Consider the following 26430-nt stretch of genomic DNA (forward strand, 5'->3'; position numbering starts at 1 on the left):
GTAGATCTTTAAGTGGACACCTTGTGTGCCAGGAACGGATGCCACCCTACTGAGATAAAGAATTCAACCTTGAGGATGCAATAGAGGGAGCTGATGTATCTTCTTCTCACATTTAAAACTATATTCAGTTCTCCCAGACTGAAGTGACTGTGGGATGAGATTTCCTATTTTTCTCCTGTATCAGGATCAGAGATGTCAGGATCTGCATTAACTGAAATCATGGTTTACTTGATGTTATATTGTATGGGTTTGGATATAGATCAGTACCTGCAATTAGATAGGCTTGCCTTCTGATTCTATCAAAGCCACATCCAAGCTTCAAACCTTTCAAAATAGCACTACGTGATGATGTAATACCGCTGAACTTACCCCAGAGTTTTAGCATCAGATCATGTTCTGTGATTTCCTAACACTTCTTGTATCTGCATTTCCAAGAGTTTCCCCACGTTTACAATTGGTGTGTTTGGTGTCTTAAAGAGGGCAGTTTTGAGTTTTTAGTGTGGGAAGCACATGATGTCATTGTGTTTTACAAAGCCCTGTACTCAACTGTACTCAAATGCCTAATATAAAAATTGTCTTTCATTCTTGCCAGGGATTTGATCTGTCTGAAGTGTGCTACTCTCTCAGACTGAAATCTGATTCTCTGTTGCCGTCAAGTCACTTGACACTCACACTTCCTCATTTTTCATACCAGATGAAAAGAAACACAGAATATTTATCACATGTAGTAGATTTATTTTTAGTTTTAATTACTTCACAAAGACATAAACATTAAACAGATATTTTAAAACACCAATGACATTTTAAGTTTGTAAAAATAGACATTATGCACACTTTTATTTTCAAAAGGATTTTCAGATTTATGAGCTTTATCAATGGAAAAATATTAATACTACACATTCCCTCCATGATACCTGAGGAGCAGAATTATGTTTTGTGCCCAAAAATAATTCAGGAACTAACCTTGAAAAGGGTTCAGCACATTTTTTTTTAATCTCTGCTTTTGATATGGAAATGTAAGTAATAAATGGAGTGACACGCACATTTTTAAAACTTTTGAGTTCTGAAATAATACTTTAAGACATTTTGAAAAGTCTTTGAATACATGGACATTGTATTTAAATCTTTGGGACTTGTTAATTTTTAAAATAAATTTAAAGTATATATAACTTATTTTGATTTCATATTCTGCTTGCATTATAGGCTTCTTACATTATAGAATGAGAAAAGTATATAAGATTGTTTGTCACCGGGTTGTTACTTTTTTGCTAGTCTTGTGAACTTGATATAAAATTTTGTATATTTTTCTCCTTTAGGGTGGGTTAAAAACACCCCAAAAAAGAATTTTTTACTTGTTTTGATATTTTCTAAAAGTGCGAAGTATGGTTTGCCAGCTAGGTGTGTTTATGTGGCTGGTACCTACCAGAAAGCAGTCTAGTCCTTGAAAAGTTTCAGAAATTGATTACAAACCCATATTCTTTCAGCTTTTTTTTTTTTTTTAATTCCTTAGGACTTCAATAGGCTTTTTCAATAAAAGACCTTGCCATTGCATATTTTAATTAACATTTCTTTTTAGAGTTTTCCAAGCTTTAATTTACCAGCAATGAAGATAGTGTGATAATATTTCCCCATTGTTTCTATTATGGAAATTGAAAGATGGAGATACAAAAATCCAGTATAATTTTCTGCAAAAAAGTTTTAAAATTTGCTTTCATTCTCAATTCACAATGAATTCCTATTAGAGTGTGAGGTCCTTTTTAAAAAAAAAGACCCAATTTATGTGTGTGCGTGCCTCAGAACAATTTTCTGCAAAGTGATGTGAATGTTGATATAATTTCAAAATCATTAAGACAATGTGGAACTTTGGCTTTGCTTCATACTAACCAGTCTTTATTATACTAACCATTTCTTTGTGTGACTTGACATTTATTTTTTATCATAGTTGCTGCATCAGAAAATTAAGGCATATATAACCCCAAATTCAGAGCAAAGTAAGCAAAACATGTTTGGGGCATACATTAATGCTAGTTGAGTAACAGCAGACTTGAACAACTGCTTGTTTTGTACTAAACATGTAAAATAACTGCTTTTCTAATGATCTGTCAAGTTTCTGTATTTATAGTGGCCCAGCCTGTAAGACTTTGATGGTGTTGGTGGTTGCACAAATTTTATGTTAAAAATGTCTTGCTTACAGCACTTATGTATATTATATGTATATATATGTATACATAATGCTGTAGCATTCATGTAATACCTCAGCTGTTTCACTTTCTGTATTCCAGGAGAGCTGTTTTAGTTTGTACTTCCTCGAGTTACATTGACAGTTTCAAAAACAGTATTTTAGCAGAATTTTGCTGGTATAATATGCTATTGCTGGCTAATAAGGACTTCCACCTCTCTCAGAATCCCACAGGGGAAGGTTTAAAAGCTTCTACTTTGGATTTAGGCAGAAGTCCTGATACTTGTACTGCATTTCTAAGCTGGTAAAGGCTTTTAGTGTGCATGCATGTATTTGTATGTTAACCCAAGGCTAACATTTTGGGTACACCGTGACTGTTTCATATCCCTCCGGTGGCCTCATGCGGGCTCGTGCGTGAGCTTCACAGTAGAGCTGGCCCTCCACAAAGAAGTAGCCTTTTTGTTTCAGGTTGAGGTCGCAGTCAGAGCACACAAAACATTCTGGATGCCGGTACTTATCACGTGCCTTCACCACTGTCCCTCTGTATGGGAACAACAAAAAGAAAAAGCCCCAATGAATTCGTGTGAATTTAAAATGAGAGGGGAAACTGCAGTAACTCAGTCTGTTAGAAGGTGTTCTTGCCCATGGCGGGGGGATTGGAACCATACGACCTTTAATATCCCTCCCAACTCAAACCATTCTATGATTCTATGATAGAAAGTATGTTCTAGGTATTTATTTTAAGGCTTTACAGTTATTCACCTTGTGGTTTTAGATACTACTCTATAATTTAAGGTTGGATGTTGAGTTTGAGTAGGTGATATAAAATGCTGTTGAGTTGATCACAGTTCACAAGCACTGGAAAATGAAGAGTTCAAAGAAACATGTTAGTTGGTTACAAGATAGAAAGCACAGCCTAACCTATCAAAAGAGTGACGGAATGACTTTCAAAACCACATTGCTTTTTTTTCATGTCTGTGTTTTCTTTGCTGAAGTTCGTGAAGTTAATAGGGAGCTGGGGTTGTTTAGCCTGGAGAAAAGGAGACTTAGGGGTGACATTATCACTCTGTACAGCTTCCTGAAAGGTGGCTGCAGGCAGGTAGGGTTGGTCGCTTTCACCAGGTAGCAACTAGCAGAACAAGAGGACATAGTCTTGAGCTGTGTCAAAGGAAAATTAGGGTTGGATATTAGGAAAAAGTGATAAGTACTGGAATGGTCTTCCTAGGGAGGTGGTGGAGTCACCATCCCTGGATTTGTTTATAAGAGACTGGATGTGGCACTTGGCGCCATGGTCTAGTTGAGGTGTTACGGCATGGGTTGGACTCGATGATCTTGAAGGTCTCTTACAACCTAGTCATTCTGTGAATTCTGTGAATGCCAATCAGGTAGAAATCTGATAGTTTTAAAACAGGTCCACAAAGCTTTCTGGATACTCCCACTGGGATGGGAGAAGGATGCTTTGCATTAGCAAGAAATTTTTGAGAATTCACAGCCTGACACAGCATGAATAACTGCTGATTTCATTATGTATTTGTTGATGGTTGACTTGCAAAAGTCCTGAGAAATCTCAATTAAGACCTCAATGGTACTTTGTCAAAACTTATATAATCTGTATTGAAATTGCTGAAGGTAGAGGTAACAATTTGACATTTAGAACAATATATTTTTATATCTCTGTTCTCTAGAAGCATTATGGGAACACACTTCTGTAGTTTGCTGTGGTGTTTGAGGAGGATGCGTGCTTGAGCTGGGGATTTCTAAAACTGAAAAGAAACAACTTACAGAATCCCACTCCCACATTTGTCACACAGTGGCACTTTCTGGACACCAGGCATGGCGGTAGGTATCTTTGTTACAGGTGCTTTCACACTTCTTGTTCCCACAGGGCGCCCATCTGAGAAACAAAACAATCCTGTTATGTACGGGCTAATATGAAACCATCTGATGCAGTTAAGTACTTTTCTGCACTTTCTGTACTGTACATACACTTCTAGATGCATTTACAGGCTTTCACTTAAATGAACAAACAATGCAGTCTCACTAGAGAAGTTCAGTAGGCCAGATTCCACCTCTTTGGAATCAGGAGAAATATTGTGTAAGCTGTAGGCAAAAGCAAGTACAAAAAAGATTGCATATGCAGTACTCTCTGCCTCATGGACATCACCTAATTCTCTGAGAGTACGTCTTGGATATAGCTGAGAGGGAAAAGGATTGGACTTTAACATAGAAACATGACATAATCAAGACCTATTATCAGAAAGCTTCTTATTTATATAACTAACCATACAACAAATTGGAAAGATTAGTAACCTGATGTGAATACAAGATAATAGCAAAATACAAGAAAATGCTAAGTAAAATCGCACAATTATATATATGTAGAAAATTAGATGTCTTTATTCCTTCTCTATTAAATATTGATATATAAACATTAAAATTTTAAATATTACCTTTTAGATTAATTTTGGTTGTATCTTGCTCTTTATGCTTACTGTAAATATAACAAACTTGAAGCCTTTAATAATTTTATTTTTAAAACTTATTCATTTGAAGAAAATATTACTGTAAATTACATTGTCTTCTTCAGTTTTTATTTAGAATGAAGAGGAAATAGTTTTTAAAGGGAATTTCAGGAGTTGGTTTAAATTCCTCTTTTCCTGGATGTGAAGAGAGTGTTTTCTTTCTTGGTGTCATGAGTATAAGCAGCTTGTCCCAAAAATTCTCATAGATAAACTTTACTGTTCAGTCAAAGTCAACTTTGGATAATAAAGATCTGAAAATCTGAGGAGAGATTCTGGAAAATGTGATCAACATCTGCATTCTATTCACAGAGGAGACTGCTTGCTCTACAAGCAAGCAGGGGAAATGGCAGGAACTGGTGTGGTAGCTATAAGGTCTGGAATGATTTGGGCTTTCAGAAATTCTTGTATCTCTAATCTTATCTCCTTCATGGATTCCCCCCTCCCACAAGCATTGTAAAATTATTTGAACAGGTAGAATATGTTGTTATTAACCACCTTCCTCGGAGACTAAATTCTGGAGCACCTTAAAGGAGCCAGACTGGCGTGGCTGACTGGGCTCCTCCTGGTTGGCGTGCAGCATCTTGTACACATCAGACTGAGACACTGAGTTGGGAGATGGGTCACTGTATTAAAGGGAGGAAGAGCAGATAAAAACAATTTATCAAATATAACGCTAAAGCAATTTGTCTACCAGGCAGAGAGTGTGATTCAGGAAACAAACATAAAGGCAATGCAGTCCTACAACTACTGAGAAACTTTCTTCCAGGTAACATTGCTTTATATAGCCTCCTTTTAATCTAAAAGGTGCAATTGTTAAAAACTGTTAAATCAGTGCAATTGTTAGAAAAATAAATATAGAAACTCATTAATGTATTTCCATAATTACTATTTTGGCTCTACTGGCATTTGAGAAAAGGCCATTTAATCTCAAAGTAGTTTCATTCCGGTAATCATCTGCTGTATTACCAGGTGTTCTTTGCTATGGTATCCAGAAGTTCCTTTTTTTGCAGCAGCTGCCCTCAAGAATGCTGTTAAAATCACAGCTCATGCCTTTGCATAAGGTCAGCCAAAACCTAACCAGTCAAATATTTTGGGAGAATGTGACTTTTAAGTTAGCTCGATCACTAGGTAATGTAGTGATTATTTGGCTAAAACAATTCTTATTCATAAAATAATTTACAAGATTTATATTTAATGGAGATTTAAAAAAAGGAGGAAAATAAATATTGCAAAATAGGAAACATTGTAAGGTGAATACTGAAAAATGGAAGTTCTGTTTCTTCATTTAATAAAAATAAGAGAAGGCTTTCTTTTGCAATAGCAATGTTATGCTAAAAATATAAAGTGATTTATCATCCAAACAGCAGTTGATGGTTGAATCTCAAATGACCTGTGAGAGAAAGATTTTACTGAGAGTATTTCATGGCATTTTAAACTCTGGTGAATATTTTAAAATTTTCATGATAAATGGCATCCTAAGTAGTTGAGAGGAAGAGTAGAGGACTATATGCACTGACAGTAATTAGACTGAATTTGTAAGTCTGTCCAGTTTAAATTTTCTATTGCAACTGGCTTTCTACTGCCCATAAAGAATTAGACTGGGTTTTACTTCAAATGGTTTCCCAGGGTAACATGCAAGCTGCCAAATGGCCCAGTAAGAGCAGCAGCAGTTGGACAGTGATGCCTGTTGCTTATGTGAGTCTTTAGACCTTCATCAATCAGTAGATTTCTTTGAGCCACCTTTAAGCTGGTGAAGAAACTACCAGTTGCTCTTGTCAGAAACTTTTGATGAATAGAAGTAGCGTACTTTATACAATTCTTGGCAATGTTTAATTCAGTCCCTAAATTCTCTCCTCTTTACTAAAATATCTCTAAATGTAATTTAAACAAGTGATAATGCCATTACATACAGAAGGCAAAAAGCCCAGACACAAATCTCTTGTCTTACATTTCTTAATGCATAGATGGTGAAAACCATCCCCAGCAAGACACATTTCAAACCTGTGTAGAGAGTAGGTTCTCAAACTGGTGATGTCACAGGCAGTGTGAAATCTGATTACTTTGGGCTTAATCCATTATTCCACAATAATGAAACAGCAAATTTTACTTTTACTGTTCTCTGATTGTTCTGATTGAGCATAAATATTCAAGCAATGGAATAACTTCGCTCTGAAAAGACTTCACGAACTACAGTTTTCATCAGATAGGATGTACCTAAGTACTTTTATATAAATACAGGGTCTTTTGTTAGTAGCAGGCAAATTCTGCAAAGTGCTGAAGAAGGCTCGTTGGTGCCAGTGATTATTGCTTATTTAAAATACTAGTAAATAGCTTTAGTTTACACCATACATATTATGAATTATTAACTTAAGTACTGTTGTAAATCAGGAAAATAGGTTACTATTATGCCAAGGTAAAGCAACCTGAATGCTGAATTGTCTCCTGAAAAATATTATTAGTGCTTTAAAACTTTTTATTGTATAATCATAGTTATCAATACACATAAGGTGCCTACCTGATTTTAGTTGTGCACTGAGTAAATTAATAAGTCAGACAGAGATTTGTAGGCCTACAATAAATTCTGTCTGTTGTACAGGAGCTAGTTGTACTGAATAAGTTGTCTAGAATGGGAGTTTAGTGTCTAGAACACTATAACCATCTATAATGCTTCCCAATCTTCGTAATCTGAATTTCAACAGTGGAAATAAATTTTATTTATAATTAATTTATGAATTATTAATAAGAGGAAATTATTAAATAATTATTAGATAAATATAATAGAAATAAAAAGGTTTTAAATTTTGGAAGGAATCAAAGTCTTGATTTGGAGTGGACAGTCAGCTAATAGTCCAGGTAGTATTATAGGTTTTTTATTTATTAGCTGCAATTCCAAGATTATTATCTATGAAATATTTATTTGTACGTTCTGAAGGACTCCTTTAATACTTTAGGTTAAAACCTAGAAATGACTAATATTTTAGTGAAAATATTGACTGGTTTTAAATTACTTCCTTTCTCTCTAACCCTTTTCCGCTTTTTCATAGAAGCAGTGTGATACTATTTTTTGGTACATTTGAAATTTGTATCTTGATAAATATTATGGATGCTGCTCTAATTACCTTATGACAGGGGTTTCCCCCAGAGCTGTAGAAACTTGGCCTTGCAGTGTTTCCATGATATTGTCATCTGAGTACAACTGCATAGGTGTGTTAAACTGAGCGTGCACAATCTTGACACCGGGGAGCTCCATCTCCAGGGGAACATTGGGGGCCATCTTAGACACGGCTTTCAGCTCGGTGGGGCAGATGGAGCTGACCGTGCTAATTGAGGAGGGGGTGCTGCGCCCACTGCCACAGTCCAGCCCCGAAGGAGTGCTGCATCCACTGCGTGTTCGTGGTCAGAGTGCAGGAAAGGTGCAGTGTGCATGGCAAGGCAGAGAACCAAGACAAAAGGACAGGGGTACGGTGATGTTAACAGAGCTGGAAAGTGTAAATGGAACAAGCTCCAACAAGCAAAAGTACAGAAAGTAGAGAAAAGCAAAAGTATGTGTAGTCATTGGTGACAGCTTTCCTATAAAACGTATCAAAGTCAGATATAAAGCAGTCCTTAAAATTCTGGCATGCATTTTCTTTAAACATAGTAAAAATCCTTTGATAGATGAAATAATTCAGTATATAACATTATTTTACATTTTTAATGCTAGGTTTTATTCAGGAATAATTAAGCCTCCCTAAAATTACTTGTTCTGCATCTATAAAAAGGGTAGCAGAACAAAGTTTATGTGAGTTGTCCATGTCAGAGACAGAATAAACACCTCCAGCACTGGAAGGATCCTAGACACATCATTCCAGTTCTGTACCTCACAATCTTCTCACTACACTGCCTTAAACTACTATGATGTAGTGTAAAATAATGCATGTGGCATTTCCTAAGTTTCCTTAAATTCTAGACTGAGATATTTATTAATCTTTTAAAAGTAGGTTAACAATTTTTTTTTTTAATATTTTTACTAAAACATCCAGGCTTACTTTTGCTTTTCTAAAGTACAGTGTTTTCCAGTAGAATGTAAAGTGGTCCTTCACAAGAACAGTGGGTACATATTCAAAGACTTAATTTTACTGCTTTTGAAGTAGATTTTACATATAATTTCTGTATAAAAAAATAAGACATACACTTAAAAAAAAATTTAGTGGTGCTTGACATTACTGAAGTAACTCTACACCAATTCAACATACCTGGAAAAAGATTAGCAAAATAATGTGAATATTAGACCTGAAGTCATTTTTAGTATCACTATTATGATCACTTCAATCTTGTCTGCATAGTACCTCAGAGGCTTTCTTTGTTATGGGATATTTCTTTGCTGTTGCTGTGTAACAGCATATATCTAAATCTTTCTACAGCCATTGGTACCATTTATGTGATTTTCTGAGCTGTGGGACAATAAATGCTTCATCTCTGTCCTTCAGGTTGATATCTTGGTTGTGGGTAGTTCTTTCCAAGCTGTGTAAACCTGGGACAATGCTCTATTTCCCAGTTTGATAGTGCAGAACTCTGCCCAGTAGCTACTCTTGGGTGGAGCAAAAAACCCAAAATTCTCCCTTTGATTCAAAGCAGAATTTGTGCAGGACCACTTTCTCAAAGTTTTAAAGGGAAATACACATTTTTTCATCAAAGACATGTCAAACAAAAGCATTACTGAAATGGTAGACAAGCCATAATGCAAATATAGTTGTGCATCATAACCAAGCATGAGCCAGCCAAAAAGTCACAGGACAACATACATATTTGCAATATTTTGTTTTAGAGGAAACAGTACCACCTTTAGATCCTGCAGTAGAATAAGTTTAGTCAGTGCTGGTAGTGTTAGTAAATGGAATGTAGCACAAAAAGACCAGAAAAATCACAATTCTTGCTCTCGCCACATGAAGCCAAAATAATATTAAATATTATAGGTAAAAAACAAATAACATATAGTTATATATTAAATACAATTTCCAGTTAGTTTCACCACAGTCAAAAATTCTGTCCAATGTCCAGTCCATTAGCTTAAACCCACAGTCCACAATCATATCTTCTTTTAGTCAAAGTCCTATTTAGCCTCTGCTGTCTGTCCTAAAGGGATATTTAGAGCTGAGGCGGTGGTTTGTTTTTTGCTGTGTTTAGCAGTGGATTAAGGCAAACAGATGAAAGAGTAGTAGAAAATCTGTGACAACCAGGTTTTGTAGATGTAACACCCTGTGTCAAAGATTCTGCAGTTTGCAAGTGCAGACCTCCTCCATGCTAGAACTCTGGACAGACCTTGCTCAACTGAAGTTAAATTTATTGCATTGCTGTCGGGGTAGTTTTTGCAGTTTATTTTCTTCATCTTATATGCTAGTAAATGGCCATTTATTTCAACATTTTCATGGAAAGGACTGTGTAATTTTCATTTCTGAATTGTGAGACTAGGCTTTTGATACTCATTTGATACTCATAAATCTAGTATAGATTTATACTCATTTGATACTCATTTTGATACTCATAAATCTAGTAGGCATCTAGTAAAATGGTACCTAGCTGTCCCAAAGCCAGCTTTGTGAGGTACCTGGTGGTCCCACAAACTGCTACTGCTAGAAAGGATAAAGAATCACATCACAATATATTTGATCCCTCATGCCCTTTTGAGCCATGTGTTTTTTAGCCACAGAGTTTGCATTGTTTTTGTCCCCAGTTTAATAATGACAACAGTAGTGAGGAATTTCATCACTAGTTAAAATAGAGATTTATTATACTAAAATGATGGATGTACATATATAAGATTTTCTGCATTGAAATTTTACAAATCTGTGGCATCAGTTTTCCTACTTTAGCTCAGCAGTAGATTGCCCTCTGGAAATAAGTCTGCTGAAATGCAAATTGAAATCTCTGAATGGCCTAGATTCTAACTCTAGCTATCTTTTATTTATATGTAGGCAATATTTTATTAATATGTAATACGTAATACATAATACGTAATACGTAATATGTAATATGTAATATGTAATAAATATGTTCTATGTAGCTATCTTTTCTTTAGCATGTTAAAAATTACACCGAGTTTGGTCAGAAGAAGTTCACAGTGCCAAAGACCTGTAAGTGTACAATATCTGGTGCTGTGCTGTAAACTGAATCATGTAGTTACTTCAGACTCTGAGCAGTATAACTGAGATGGGAGTGTAGGTCTACTTTCTTTTGGAAAGAGAAATTTGAATTTCAAGACTGAGCTCTGAAAGTCAACCATGTACTTCTTTTTGTTTGTTTGCTTTTAATTTCAGCATTAGGCTATCTAGTACTGTAAGTAATTTTCAAATACATCAGAATGATTAATTAATGTCAATGGTGAGTATCTATCTATTAAAAAAATAACACCATGCATCAAATCCAGCACAGCACTCAAAGTTTATAACCTGCTTCGGCCTGAGATTATGAAAGGTTTGGGCCGTATATTATGCTTGTGTTCAAAGTAGTTGATATCCTGTAAAGAAAAAAGAGATAAAATAGCTTTCTTTGGCCTACAAATGCTCATTCATTCATAATGCTTTCTAGTTTAACAGTGTTTGCAATTTTAACCATGAAGTAACCATGTTTAGTTTGTTCATGCCTGGTGCTCAAAATACAATCACTGGAGTGTTCAGAAACATTCAGAGTAAAGTGCAGTTACAGGTGAGAAGGTTGGAGGGTAGTGTTGCAGCCCAACAGAGAGGGCAAATTTTAGCTACCTGCAGCATTGCTGAATAGATAGGTCTTGGCATTGGAAAAAAATGTTTCCTTGATCACCCCTTTTTTTGGATAATGAATGGTCTCCTGATTCTCAGAAAAAAACAGCAAGAGCTGGACTTTTAAATTGAAAACAGAACAGATAATGATATACCACAAATGGCCATGTATCATAAGTAAATACTAATACTCACTTTTGCGATGAGTTAGGAATGAGACCCCTCAGTTGTCCGTGAAGCGCATCTTGAATATTGCCAGATGAATAGAGCCCAATTGGAGAATTATAGGAGGAGCTCACTACCTGTCTTTTGTCATCAATATTTGCTGCTGCAACAAAAGGTTGGGCCCTTCTGTTGTGAGCCGTACCAATAGGCTTGAATTCCTGTACATGATAGGCAGACAAAACACACAGAGCTACAATGCACACCAAAGCTAGCAATGGGTAAATCTGACAACACTAGTATTGTTAATAACTGCATTTTTACTTTTGCAACTCTGTTATTTTTAACTGGTGCAAGCATATTATATTTTTCCATGAATTTTGAATATATTGCTTGAGCCATACACATTAATTTCCCACCTCCATGCAAGCAGAAAGCTTAGAAGAAATGGGAGGGATGAATATTATAGTGACCTTTCATATTGGTAACTAGATTTGACTCTATTTACATTATTCTTTTGAAACATTTCATGTATGCTTATCTTAATTTCTTTGCTTTAGTGCTAATCTCTAGTTTCTTCATTTTCATCACATATTGAAAGAGGGACTTCCAAAAGTATGATTTTATTGTGTCTTACCTAGAAAACACATAATTTTTAGTGCTTCTTTTAACTGAAATAAAATCTTGAACACACATCAGATTGAGGACATTCTTCTGAATGAATTTAATTTTTAAAGCATATAAAAATTGCACTGCTCTGTAATTTAATGTGAAATCATCATAAATAAGTAAAACCCAGAAACAGATACATTTTAAATCATTCTGCCTATGTGCCCATATTCTGCCATACTTTTTTTTTTTTTTGTCACTGGCTAGGATAATTTCATCAGTTTGTGGAATTCAAAAGGATAAAGTCTGGAAATAAAATCTCTGATAATCTTTCAGATACCTTAAAATGTCCTTCTGAAGTGGTTGGCCAGGAAACAGAAAGATTTCTGACTGCATGAAAATTCACTTATTTGTATTCTGCAAATTTATTACAGTGTCCTTTGAGGCCCTTCCAGCTCAGGTCCAGTCCTCAGCCTCAGAAATAGAGACTTTGAAAAACAATAATGTTGTCATCTGCTAAGGGTTTTTTTTCCTTTTACCCCAGTCGGTGAAGAACATTAACTGCTGCAGTCCATCACCCTGTCCTGATGGCATGTGGCACTCTTTGGATACAGTGCTGTGAGAGTATTTGAAGTTCCATCCACATGGAATAAAAAGCTTTTGTTTCTGACAAATAGGTTTCTACAGCCTGAATTGGTATTTTCTTTAGGGACTTGAACTTGCAATATTAAGATAGCACAGGTCATTAATATTTCAATTTTGATAGAAATCTTTTCCAATTCTCCAGTTTAGGCTTGGGTTTGAGTACAATTGTTATGCAACAGTTTCCAAAATATATTTAGGATCAGACTAAAGAAAAGTCATGGATATATAGAATATGCAAACAGAAAATGCAAACAGTAAAACGCAGTTTTATTAAATGAAAATGTTTAGCAGCATTGCACTTTAAGAGGCTACTGAAAGCAGTAATCAGATAAATGAGCACAAAGGTTTTACTTGCAAGTCCTTTCTGTCTGATAGGACGGAGTTGCAGTTAACAAAATGTATTAGTAAATGGTAATAATCTAATAGTTTAGGATCATGGTTACTTAATGAAAGATATTAATGTCAAAGTACTTAAAATTGATTCAAGTCCATGAATGATACAAAATGAACAAAACCAACTGAGAACATTGTAATTTCATCCCCATATTTCATTTCTCATAGAGAAATGAACAGAAGCTCCATAATAGCATGTTTACAATGTCAAAGATGTGAACAAGTATTTGCAGTTAGTGAGACTTAAATTCTCCTTTCTTTATAACTCATCAATTAATATAAAATGTCAGTGAAAGAACATACAGCAGCAAAAAATAGTCCAGCTCTTGTGTTTATTTGATATCACTGAATCTGTGAAAAGTCCTCTTTTAGTTCAAAAGCTAAATGAGAACTGGAAGTTCTTAAAAGGAATATTGGAGAATTACAGTACTTAATTTATTTTTTTCCCAACTGTTTTACATTGATACAGGTATTAGGAATAGAAATAATGTAGCACCAAAAGCCTGTAGAAATGGATCCATCACAGCCTATATGATGTGACTCCTTGGGGTAATTGCTGTACATTTTGGAGGTATCATGTGACTAAGCTATTTATCTTTGAATGCTGTTATAAAGAGAGCTAGGTCCTCAAAACTAGCCCAGCACAATTATATTGTTTCAAAAGTTGATTATAAATAGTAATAGACTATAAACTTATGTCTTAGAACAATGAGTTGTTTTTTTCTTAGATTTTTGTACTTATCTACATGCATAGTATATCTCCCAGGAATGTATAATCTCTTTCATGGCCAAAAGTCTAGTCTAACGGAACAAAATGTTCAAAGGCAAAGATAGAAGTAAGAAAGATAAGTTCAAATAAAAACAATTCAAGAAATTGTGGTAATGAATACAAAATTATTTTCAATTAGGTTAAAGGGATTGTAACAGAAAGCATTTATGAGTCATTGCGTTATTTTACATTGACAATGTAGCAAAAAGCATTTAAAATATTTTTATGATACAATTTGCCACTTACATGGTTTTGTTTTCTCTTTCTACTTATATTTGTTGAGAACCTCATGTTCTAAATCGCTTTTATTCAGAATACAATGTGATTGTATTGGTAATTCTTCAAGTGGTCTGCTATTTCCTATTATTTATCCATCACACTATAGGTTGCTGCAGACTATCAGAATAGGTGGCTGTTTTTATGTGGGAATGTGTAGCTTTCAAGTGTGACTCTCAGTCAGCCACTTATTGCTGTAAATTAGGGTTATTGCCTCAGTTTCCTCTTCCCAGATTTAAAACTAGTGAGAGCTTTCACTGTGCTCTGGCAATTGCCTGTTTAAGTCTCCAAATGGCTCTTGGGGGATTCTGGCTGATTCAGAAATTTGCTACAATGTGAAGGTTTCTTGCTCCATAGCTGTATGTAGGCACAGTATTTAATTGTTTATCAGGTTTCACACAGCCATCTCCATGCATCTGTAGAATAATTTTCATGCATTGATACTAAAGTAGGCATTCTTCGGCCAAACATTTGGCCACATTGCTGAACAATTTAAAATAGGGTTTCCATTAATTTGTAACTCTTATTAGCTTACAAACTTGAATTATATACTTATTAAGAGGATTGTGTAAATTGTTATTTGTTACTGTTATTTAGTTGGCTTATAATGCATTTTAAATAACTGATTTCTCAACTTTCTTAGGGAATTTTAAAATTTGATGAGAGTGAAAAAAATCTGATACATTTGAAGGATCTGTGACCTTTTGAGTAATTTTGGTTATTATATAAATAGAATTCAGTGGTTTTCCATTTCTGCACACCAGTAAATGTATGCAATACTTTTGGATAAAAGAGTTTTACATTTGAAATAACACATTACTGCTTTTGCATTTTTCTCCTTTCATCTTGGCTTCAGTGCCTGTATTTATTGCTGGAATTCAGCAAACTCTTGTAAGACTTGGACAGCACAGGTTGTAGTTGTGCAAAAATTTGTCATCTGAGATTCAAGAAACTTTTTACTGCTTTCTCTACTGGTATACATGCTGCTGCATCTTGTATTATAACTAAATTTTAAATTCCAGTAATTGTAGAAAAATAGGCTGTATGTATTTTTACTTCACAGGGAGTGATGGAAGAATTTAATCTAAAATGTAAAACATTCCAGGAATGGTTTAGTGTAATTGTTTGCAAGCATTGCTAATTTTCTCATGCCTAATATTTATTAAATATACTCAGTACTCCTGAACTTCCTAGGAGCAAAAAACAGATATACTAAATGAAAAGGCTGGCCATTCAATCTAGGAGAAACAGTTTTTCTGATTGCCCAATGGAGGCTGCTTTTCAGTAGTCTGCCAAATAGCACTTAGTGAAATCTTGTGATCTATTTTTAAAGAACTGTCCTTTTTAGGAATGCAGCTTTCATGCAGAGGGATTACTCTTGTGTCATGCATGCCTGCATGGTTTTCTCTACAGCATTTTAATGAATTTGTTCCATTGTTAGTCATTTAATGTGCATCCCAGCTCTTCCACAACAATAAGCATTTAAAATTGTTTTGGTTCTTCACTATAGTATTCCTGCTGCTGAAGAGGCTATCTGATTTCTGATGGAGCTTGCAGTATCACTTAATAGTTTTAGATCAGAAAGAAGAGAGAGAAATGTAACACTGAAATGTTGTGGTCATGTTTGGGAGCATCTCCATGAAAACAGAAATGGTGGAAGTATTTATTGCACAGGGTTTATTGAAATGGAACCTAGACTTACAATTTTTTTTCCTAGGATATCACAGAATAAATACTTGGACATATTTGCTTTGAACCTGGCCTTCCAAGAACAGCAGGATATTCTTCCCTCCCTGCTCTTGAGATAACAGCAAATGTTTATGTAGGTTAAAGAGGAATGACAAAGAAATAAAGGACTAGTTGTAAGCAGGTAGCTAATTCTCTATTAGTAATATGAAGACTTTGACTCATAGTAGCTTTTTCTTTTTTTGAGTTTGAAAAAAGAGATGGCTTTTAACTGATTGGATTTGCAATCCAATCAAGACTTTCCTAGTCAGAAGTGGTGAGTGGTTTGCTTATTGACCAGTACATGGATCTTGTGTGAATATGTAAACTTCAGTTCTGTGGCATAGTATAAAAACATATGGGGGTAAAGAGATCCAGCATTTATGGATCACTCTGTTTAACTGACTACATCAAAATGAATTTTGTGATCTCATTAATTCATTGCTTAGGTACTTGATATTGATTCCTGATTGAAGAACTTCCTCATATGATGAAGAATCTCTTAAAAAAGCAACTTAAACTGTATCAGAAGAAGAGGACATATTTTATTTCCATAATAAAACTATGGTGATATATAGACTCTTAAAGAAAAATGAGAATTTGTTGTAGCTTCTTAATGTTTTGTTTTGGTTATAGCTGAAAAATCAAAAATATTGAGTCAGTTAAAATGGTGTTCCTGGATGTCATAATCATGGTGATTATGGATGAAGTTCTTGTTAAAGAATTTTAATGACGACAAGAGAGATTATTTGGAGTTTTTAAAGGCAAATGGAAATGGTTAGGTAACTTTTCACAGTCCATACCTGAGGTTCAGCTTCCAAATTTATCTTGAAGGGATGTGCTCTGCCATCTTCTGAAACTTGTGGGGACCATAATTTAGTTCCTGCCCTAGAAAGAAAGGCACAATTTAAATAATTTGAATTCCTATAGACTTGTGTATGTCACCATAAAATATAAGGCAGCTTGTAAATCTGTAGGTTTTTTCTGTGCTTTTTTAGTGTTTTGACATAAAAATATGATATGTAACCAATATATATAGAATGTATTTACTTAAAAAAAAAAAGTATACTATTAACAATGGGAAGTAGGTTGTTAATAGTTACCAAACGCAAAAGGAAAGGGAAATTAGTGCCTTTCTGATGTAAGTTGACCAAACTTTTTAGTTTTACTTTTTTAATGGTTGCTAGAATGAATGTTGGGTTTTCTGAATATTTTATATGAATAATTGAATATATTAGTAATAGTCCTAAACATCAATTTCTTTTTCTTTAAAGACCATAATTTCCATGTCAAGCCTGCTTTTCAATGTTGAAGTGTAATCCAAGTATGCAAAGTATGTGCAAGGGGAAATTGAAGTTGCACAGATGATTCTTTCTGTCACGTAGGCAGAAGTAACAAACACAAAAATATCAATTACAGTTCTGTTTTCATTGACTAAGTGATATATGGCAGCTAATTTTAAAGTAGCATAATAGTAATGTCAATGAATCTGGTGCTGCTTGTTATATATACATTTATCACATCTTGAAACTGCCTTCCCAAGATAGTTGTTAAATGGCATATATCAATCTGTAGCAGAGCCTTGAATTTACAGAAGGAATTTTTACCTATGGCGTGTGCTCTAGTAATTCAAGAACACTTAAAAAAACAAAAGAAACACTTTTGAATTTCAAAAGAAATATTGTAGACAGCTACAATAGAAAGCTGTGCCTCCATGACAGCCTCAGATTAATCAGCCCTGTCTTAGTTTTGGAGACAGCTGAAAGAGTGTGCCAAGTGATTCTGATTACTGAAGGCTGAGCAAACTCAGCTGGAGATATGAAGCTGCAGTTGTTTCTCTTCCTGGCTCTAGTAGAAAGAAATGAACACAAAAGTTCCTGGATTAGTGCAGTTTAGGTGAGACAGTGTTTCTCAGTTTTGTTTTGAACACTGCTTTGAGAATCCTTTATTAGGCTTAATATGTTGTGATCAAAGTGGTTGATTGGTTTTAAACTCACTCCTAAGCACCTGTGGCTGAGGGAGTGTTACAGCAGAGAGGTCACTGAACAACTGACAGAGATGAGGATTTTATTATTTCCCTAGAACATGAAGAACTGCTTGCTTACTGACAGCAAAAAGAGGACTTTTGCAGTCAGGAGAACCACAGTGTGAATAACCTGAGTGAAGCTGTTCTTTTTGTACCAACAGAAATGAGTTCTGGGGATTCTTGCTTGATCTGAAGTTTAAGAGGTAGGTGTGGTTGCTTGTAATTTTAAGGATCTTGGGAATTTTCTCAAACTATTTCAAAAAGTTACATCACATAATAATTGTACTGTTGATTGAGTAGTGTCTTCTTTCAGAAATAGGCAGACGTGTACACATACCTCTCTATTTTCAAACAAAGCTGATGTGTAGCTGCTTTAATTCTCTCCTGGGCATCATTATGTGTCATGTTCTCTGTGCCTAGACCATCAATAGCTATAATAACATCACCAGGGCACAGGTTGGCGGCTGAAGCCTTGCTTCCAGGTGTAATCTGAAAAGACCAAAATGTAACTGCTTAATCACCATGAATGCCTGAAAATTGATAGAGAAAATAAACTTCATCACATTCCCTATTTCCTGTTGGATGAGGGAGGTATTTTGCCAAAGGCTATGTAGTTCTATTGTCACGAAACCGTATGAATGTTTTATTCATCATAGCTCCAAATTAGATGGAAATTGCCTTCACATTTCTGCATTAGTTTCCACTCTGATTTCTGTAATTACTGTAACTCATCTTTAAATCTTCTTTCTCCACTGCCATTATATATATTTTGCTTGAAAAAAAATTTATGTTTTCCCCTTCACAACACCAGTAGTAGACAAGAACTGGTAAGAAACTGTGTTGCTGAACTTGAAGTGCTTAGCTTTAAGTCTCATGGCTTTTAAGTAACAGTGGCGCTGATCCTTCATGGTGGTCTGTGTGGTGCAATTCATTTCATACCTTATGCACATGTACCACCATCTGTGACATTGACAGAAATAGCCCTAAGCTTATCTTCCTATGCTTTTCTTTTTTTGTCTAGTTGACAAACTTCTGGTTTTGAAAATAACTGAAATGCAACATAATTTTGCTTTAAAATAACTATCGTACAGAAACCATTACTTTAGATGTTACTAGAGATTGTTCTAGAATAACAGGCCTCTATTTGCAAAAGGTGACTTCTCCTGCCACCACAACACTTACACATACCACATACACAGTGGGTTGTAGGTTACTGAGTGGGATTTCTGTCCTTTATGGGTGTATTGCCATTTTAGGCAACTCTCAATTACCTAGACAGCAACATGAAATTGATGCATGTAGCCCATAAGCTTCTGAAATTCAGCTCTCAAACAGCAGATGGACAAGTTGGGTCATGCAAAGTAACATTAGCTACCTATTTGTTCTTACTTGTAATTTCACGATTATAAGCCACACCATTTTGACTAAAATGTTGGTCCACACCCGAAAGTGCAGCTTATAATCGTGAAATTACTGTAAATGAATCCCTGTGTGAAGGAAAAAAAAGCTCAATATAGTCTTATTTCCAAAGCAGTTCTTCTTCTGTAGCATATATTACATTAAAAAGCTATTGGAGAGAATTTTTCTCACTATGGGTTCTGCTACAGCAAAAGCACATGTTATCTTGACTGGAAAACACACTGTGGAGACATCATTCAGCTCTGGTGTTTCTCAGTTTTCCAGCAAAGGAAGAGAGGAAGCTGCCCAGTGTACTTCCAGCATGTTCTGAACCCCAGCTTTGGTGAAACTGGCAGACTTTTCTCTGAAGGGGACACTACTGTCAACATAAAAGCCAAATAGAAATTCTTTTTAATATGAGTTGCACTATATTAGTATTGAAATAAGGGCAAAAATCAATGAAGGTGAGTTGTTCTCTCTTCTTTCTATCACCATTAGATGAGACTGAATGATCAAACAAATTGCTATGTAAGCTCTTATTCTGCATTGCTGCATGTAAATTTATTTTTATATGAGTGTAACAAACTACAATGCATGTGTTATTATCAAGTCAGGCAAATTTTCCAAAGGGGTGATTGTGGCCGGCTGCAGACTTTTACACTCTCACCTTTCAAAAGAAGGGACTAGTGTGTTTTGTGCCTAGCAAAGTGTTTGGGTGTCTGAACAATCTGTTTGAATATGAATTGAGGAAGTTGTTCCTAAATTCTAAGTCTGAAATCTCTAAAATTGTCTGCTTCTCAAACTTCAACAGCTGAAAGTGTAAATGATCAACACTGAGACCACTTACACCACTATAATAAGACAAGGGTTAGAGGTATGATCATTCTTCTCCCTTCAACGTTGAATTGTTCCTGATTTGGCTTAGCATGTTGTGAATATGTCTGCAATGACAAACTGCAGCAGAATTCCTCATGTTCCAATGTGACTTTTGATGCTTTAATACCTAACTGGGTAAACCAACCATTCTTGGTCCCCTCTCAAGAGTAAATTAGCTTGTAAAACCCTGATGGAGGTTACTCTGCAAGTTTTGTTTTTCACATGTCACAACAAATCATCTACTGTACCTGTGACATACTGCAGCAAAGCCCTGAGGTAATGATCCTGCCTTATAAAGTATCTGCCTAGCACAGTACATTCCCCTGCAGCTCTACTGCTTGTAGAACATGCTCTGCTCTGTGTTGCTGCTAAATCCCTTGGGTTTTATAAGTTGTCAGCAGCTGCAGTGATACCACTTAGATGTTTGAATGGGGTTACCATCATTTGGTGGGAGCAAGGAAGGAAAGGGACAGGAGTCTGTATCTCCTATTCCTTGGCAGAATTGATCATTGCCAACCTTCTGAGATGTGTCTCTTGGGCCTTAACACCTTGATGGGGGTGCTGAGCTCTACATGCCCAGGCACCTGCCCTGCAGACTTCATTTTATAGAAAGTGACCACGTTGTGCAGTGCAAGATATCATGGGTATGATATTGATATTATGGGTACCTCAATAATGTAAGTGGTACTGTTTCTTAAGGGCTTATTAGTGACACACTAACTGTCTATTCTGAACACTTAGAATTGTGTTGTGACTGTAGTGTTTGTTGCTTACTCACTCTGGCTTCATGAGGTAGATTCTAGTGTTGCTTTGGGAAAATTTTTGCCTTGCTCTTCAGGTCATGTCTGCATGGTGTGCCTGCTACTCCTGCATCCTGGGTATCTTGGATTTAGATAAACACAAAAATGCATGTTGATTATTCAGATGTTGTCACGGACTAACTATTTAACCACATGAGGGTCAAATGTGTGCAATGAAACTTTAAAGAAATCCTCTCTGCATCTGATAATAGACCTGTGAATCTTATCATGTTACACCATCATAAATATTTCACGCTCTGTGTTTTCTGAAGAGAACTGTGAATGTCTGCAGACAGAGTGGCTAAACATAAAATTGAGTTAATATGAATACTGGCATTGTGACTGGTAAAGCTCTATAAAAATAAAATAGAACTTAAATCTAGAGTTGATAATATTTTACCATTCTCTCCAAACTGCACAAGTTTCACTTGTTCCTGTAATCAGTTTCATTAATGCAATTTCTTTGCATCCATGCAAAGTTCAAAGGATTTTAATGTTTTCAGCCTTTGTAGTTAATTCATTGTTTCTGACTGTAATTTGAATATGTCAATTTTTACTCCTTTCCTATTCTTCCTCTCTCCAGTGATCATGGTCTGTAGTTTCTGCATTTGCTTGAAACAGTCAAAACAACAGAATGATTTTCACTTGAGCTTTTGAAGGGACATCTGTTCTTTAGACAGGTGGATAATGATCTCTTATGTCTTCTGTCTCTCTTGATAAGTCCCAATAAAAGCTGTCTCTTGTTGACCAAGGACATAGCCAACCAATCTCAGCACCTGTTCACTTATTTTATTTAGAATATATTTTAAAATAATTTCAATTTATTGCTTAGTTTTTTCTTGTCAGAGCAGTTCAACCTAGTGTGAATGGGCTGCTTTGATAATTTGTACAAAAGGCCCCTTTTACCTAGGGCCCAAGAGGTAAGACTGGTGAATCTTTTGAAATGTTTTCTATTTCTTAAGGAGTATTGCATGAATACTTATTGAGGGACTCTTATAAATGGCAACAAAATTACAAACTTTAAATAAATTAATTGTTAATATTCCTAAGCCTGAGCTAAGCAAATATAGCCCTTTTTCACATATATATAAAATTATATAGATATGTATTTCTTTGTACTTAAAATGTGATTTTGAGCCTTTCTGTAATATGCCAGAAACCAGTGGCTTATGTCTTGTGAGGCACTTGGTAGGTATGAGTCAACTGCAAAGTAATTTATTCTTTAGAAAGTTATATTTATAGTAACATCCTTTGTTATTGCAGTTTTAAACTTCATTGCACTTAATCTAAACACAAAGAAAATACAAACCAGACACCGCTAAAATATTTTTCATTAGAGATAATGGAAACTATTTTTCTTTTAGAGGCCCATAAAAGGCAATGAAGGCCCCAAAATATCCAGAGATTTTTTTTTAATTTCAGTGTTTCTGTCTCCTGTTTCTCCAAAGGCTTTGCTATATTCTGAGTATTTGTTATGTAACCACATTCAGTTAAATAATAGCATCTTTTACTTCTATTTAACATAAATAATTTTTTTCTAATGCTTCTATAAATCCGGAATGAATGACTAAGTTAATTTTTACTAGTTAATATGTAAAATGATGCTCCTTAAACTTTCTACTGATTTTTGTTTGGAAGCACATTTACTGCAAGACATCACTAGTGGTATCCATCCTTCAAGGCTTTTGATGTTTACTCAGTACCAGGCATAGTGTATATAGTGAGTCATAGTGTAAACCTTTTTTTTAAACAAAAAATAGAAAAAATAAAACAAATAAACCCCATAGCCATTTGGGGGCTCATGGAACACATATTTGGGATGTCTAAGGTCCTGAAAAGCAGCAAAAATATAAGGAGAATGAATTCTAGCCTGATATGCATTGAACACAATTTTCAAAATATAGAAATTCTCAAAATATATATCCTGTTTTCTGAGCAGATCCACATTTGCAGATGCAGGGCAGCTGACAGTGTGTTGTATTCTACACTGCTCTAGCCACTAGTGTCTTAAATTGCAGCTAATATCTCAAAATCCATGAAAAAGAATGAAGGCTCACATTCTTGCCATTTATTGGGGGAGGGGGGTGAGGTAAACTTTTAGTTTCTAAATACGACAAAACTCACCAAATAACTCTCTCATATGCAGGACTGGATAATTTTCTAATAGCTCACTCATTTAACATTCATGAAAGTGAAAACTTTTAGATATATAAAAACAGGTATCATTGCCTTTGCTGGCAATAAACAGAACTTGGTTTAACTAAGTAAGAGTCAGATTAATCTCCAAAGCACAATCTCCCAGGCATGAGAAGCTGCTGCCAAGCAGGCTTCTCCCCCAGCAATCAGAGAGGCTAGTTGTGGAAAGCATAAAAGTGAGGTCTTGCTTTTAGTAGGTTTAAATGTTATTTTGGAAGCCTGGGAAATCATGCCAGAGTTTTTCTGCAGCCAAGGCACTTGAATTTAATTTTGAGACCTAATTAGAAGGGCAGTTAAAGTCTCAGACCAATCACAGAAACATGTCACACAAAATTTGTAAAAAACTCTTAGCATTCAGCTGTCTCTCCTCAGAACTAGCAGCTACTTTTTAATCTACTCACAGCTTTGACTGCATCTCTGAACTCCAGAAAAGTGAAAAACAAAAATCTGCAGCAGCTATTAAATGGAATAAATAGAAAGGAAATGGAAAGAGTACATACCCTGGTTATGATTAAAGGTTGGTTAAAATCGATTCCTCCTGAGAGCCTGAATCCCCAGGGTGACGGTCCTTGGAGAATAACATTTTGTGGCATTGTGGACAGATTTTCCTTGGTTACTGCTGTTTTTTCCTTGGGTCTGTGTGAGGACTTGAGCTATAAGGAGGAAGGTTGCTCTCAGCAGAGCACCTGCCAGACAGAGCAGCCGACCTTTTATACCTCCTAAGAAGTTTTACTCATTCCAGAGCTGTGGGCACTGCATTTTATCCCTACTCTTTGGATGACGTCAGCCAGTCCCTCAGCTTCTCCACCCACAGAGGGGAGTATCAAACTCGGACAAGTAAAGCTTGAATGCTGGAAAGTTTACAACAAATGCATCAACTTTATCTGCTGCTCTAGTGTTGCCCTCAGCTCCCGACAATCAGTAAGCTTCAGGATGCAGCGTCCTTCTGGCTTCTTACAGCAACCTTGTTGCTCACTTGATATCACGCTGTTTATGTTGCTGCTGTTTGATTCAGCTATGCAGTGCAATGCTTTGATTTTGTACATGACTCTGGTTCATGTAAACAGAAATACTAATAAGGAGATTTCCCTCTCAAGGTCTTGTTTCACATCTTGTCTTATTTGTAATGTAATAGTTTATTCCATTAAAAAGTCCTCCCAGCGCTTCAGCTGCATTTTTTAGATAGTCACTTGAGACCATGGCATGCACCAATCCTAATGCCTTGAAAAATCTGGACTGATGTCATACATATTTCTCATACTGTGGAAGAGAAATGCAGTATTAGGTGATGATGTCTTTTTTCCTTTGTAGAAATCTTAGCTTTTTAAAGGTAGTTGTCCTATACTTGTAGCTTGCTAGTAGAAGTGTTCATCAGAGGTTTTTGTAACTGTGTTCTTGTCAAGAATATTTCAAAGATGTCCTCTATTATTGAAGTATAATTCACATCCTGATCAGAGCAAACACATAGTAGTGACTCTTTGAAAGTAAACCTTCAGAAAGGGTATCTGTATCACAAAGAGCTTGCCGGGTGGGTGACAGTCAGCTGGTAGGGGCACAGCATTAGGAATGTGAAGGAAGATAGGCACGTTTAAAGAAATAAGGCAGGTGTCTAGGTCAGTGGTGTATCAGTCTTGGTAACTCAAATACATTTGTGTATTTTGAAGTTGAGGAAAAATTCCTCTCTTTCCTTCTGAGTGGTGTATATACTCTGGTATGTCCTAACATTTTGAGATTGGTTTAATTAAATAAGAGTCAGATTATGCCTTCAAAATATTGCCACTATACAGTTTATCCTGACAGAGTACACTGTGTGTATTCAAGGTTAGAACTTCTCACCAAGTAGTACTTCAGTATCTTACCTTTTCTCCTCTTCCATGATTATCTGTTTTGATACAGATATGACACCTTGCATATTTGGTACTCTTTTTTTTTTCACTCCTCCTAGTGAATCCTGTAGTCTGTTTGATTTGTAGCTGGAAATGAATAATATATTACATGTATTCATTTAAAGAGTTCTTTCCTGTTCAGTTTGAATTTTCTTTTTCTCTGAACACTGGCAGTCTCAAATATTGAGATTGCAAATCCTGAGATACACTTTAGTAGAGAATGATTTTTAAATATAAGAATTTCAGTGTCAGGTCAAGCAGTATAATCAGGCTCTGAGTTTCTGGTATCAAAAATTATGCTTTTATAATAACTTATTCACTGGAGAGATTCCTTCCAAATTTCTATTTTTAAGTTACTGATTTATATCTTAATGTGAAGGTTTACCTTTTGAGTGTGTGGGGTTTTTATTTGTTTGTTTGGTTTTTTTTTAAGAAACCTAGGTTTGGATTGCTTAAGCGTCTATAAAATTTGTTCATGCTTCTATACTACACTGAAATTTGCTTTTATGTCCCTTCTAAGCTTGCTAAATATATGTAAGGACAGGGTAGGTTTAACGTGTTTCTAGGCAGTTTCAGTGAAAAATCATATGCAGATATGAAGCTGAGCTCTTGCTCAGAATAATTTTTTTTTCTGCCTGGTTTACTGGAAGGGTGACTTGCTCTCCAAGGTGCTGTTGCTCTGGAAAGCAATTGCTAGATCTGGTTTTATTGACGTTTCCCAGATTCAGTTTTTTTTCTTTTTCTCTTTGTAATTGGAGAGGGAAAAGAAAAATAAAAGATTTGAAGATTTGAAAGGCGATACTGACTTGATGCTTATCACATAAGGCTGTTTCATAGTTTCTTTTCAGTGCCTGATATTAATTATAGGATCATTTGTGTTACAACTATTTTAACCTGCAAATATACATCCTCGGAATTTAATGTCTGTGCTATGAATTTATGCATAAACTAGCCTCCTCAGAATAATAATGTAGCTTTTTCGTTTATGGTATTACTACCCAAATGTTTGTTGCAGACTTTTGCTTTCCAGGTTGATATTTCATTTGATTTTTCTGCCAAATGTTATTATTTTTCTATCCAATGCAATCTGAAGGAGTGCAACCACTGTTTTCCACCCACCTCTTCCCTCAAAAATTGAAAGCAGGGGGAAACTGTGTCAAATTCCTTCATGTCACTCAACTTTTTGAGATTTGGGAACTGGGGTTGCAAATTAGGCATTGGAATGGTAGCA

The 26430-nt window shown here is 35.5% G+C and overlaps 1 protein-coding gene across 5 annotated transcripts; it reads right to left on the reverse strand.

The window, feature by feature from the left end:
• Positions 1-788: 788 nt before the first annotated feature.
• On the reverse strand, positions 789-24802 carry PDLIM3 (PDZ and LIM domain 3). Of its 5 annotated transcripts, none has more exons than XM_033061094.2 (8): positions 23814-24790; positions 18381-18532; positions 16821-16905; positions 11634-11821; positions 7821-8084; positions 5197-5324; positions 3962-4073; positions 789-2720 (listed from the first exon to the last, which is right to left on the reverse strand). In XM_033061094.2, exons 1-8 carry the CDS (start codon positions 23904-23906, stop codon positions 2531-2533), a joined length of 1212 nt encoding a protein of 403 aa, XP_032916985.1. In that variant the 5' UTR covers positions 23907-24790; the 3' UTR covers positions 789-2530. The 5 variants fall into 5 exon arrangements, with proteins under 5 accessions (XP_032916985.1, XP_032916986.1, XP_032916987.1 ...); XM_033061095.2 differs by lacking the exon at positions 11634-11821 and adding an exon at positions 11130-11197 and having other exon boundaries at positions 23814-24789; XM_033061096.2 differs by lacking the exon at positions 7821-8084 and having other exon boundaries at positions 23814-24784.
• Positions 24803-26430: the final 1628 nt, after the last annotated feature.

The sequence above is a fragment of the Catharus ustulatus genome, chromosome 5 (genome assembly GCF_009819885.2).
Source record: "Catharus ustulatus isolate bCatUst1 chromosome 5, bCatUst1.pri.v2, whole genome shotgun sequence".
NCBI lineage: Eukaryota > Metazoa > Chordata > Aves > Passeriformes > Turdidae > Catharus > Catharus ustulatus.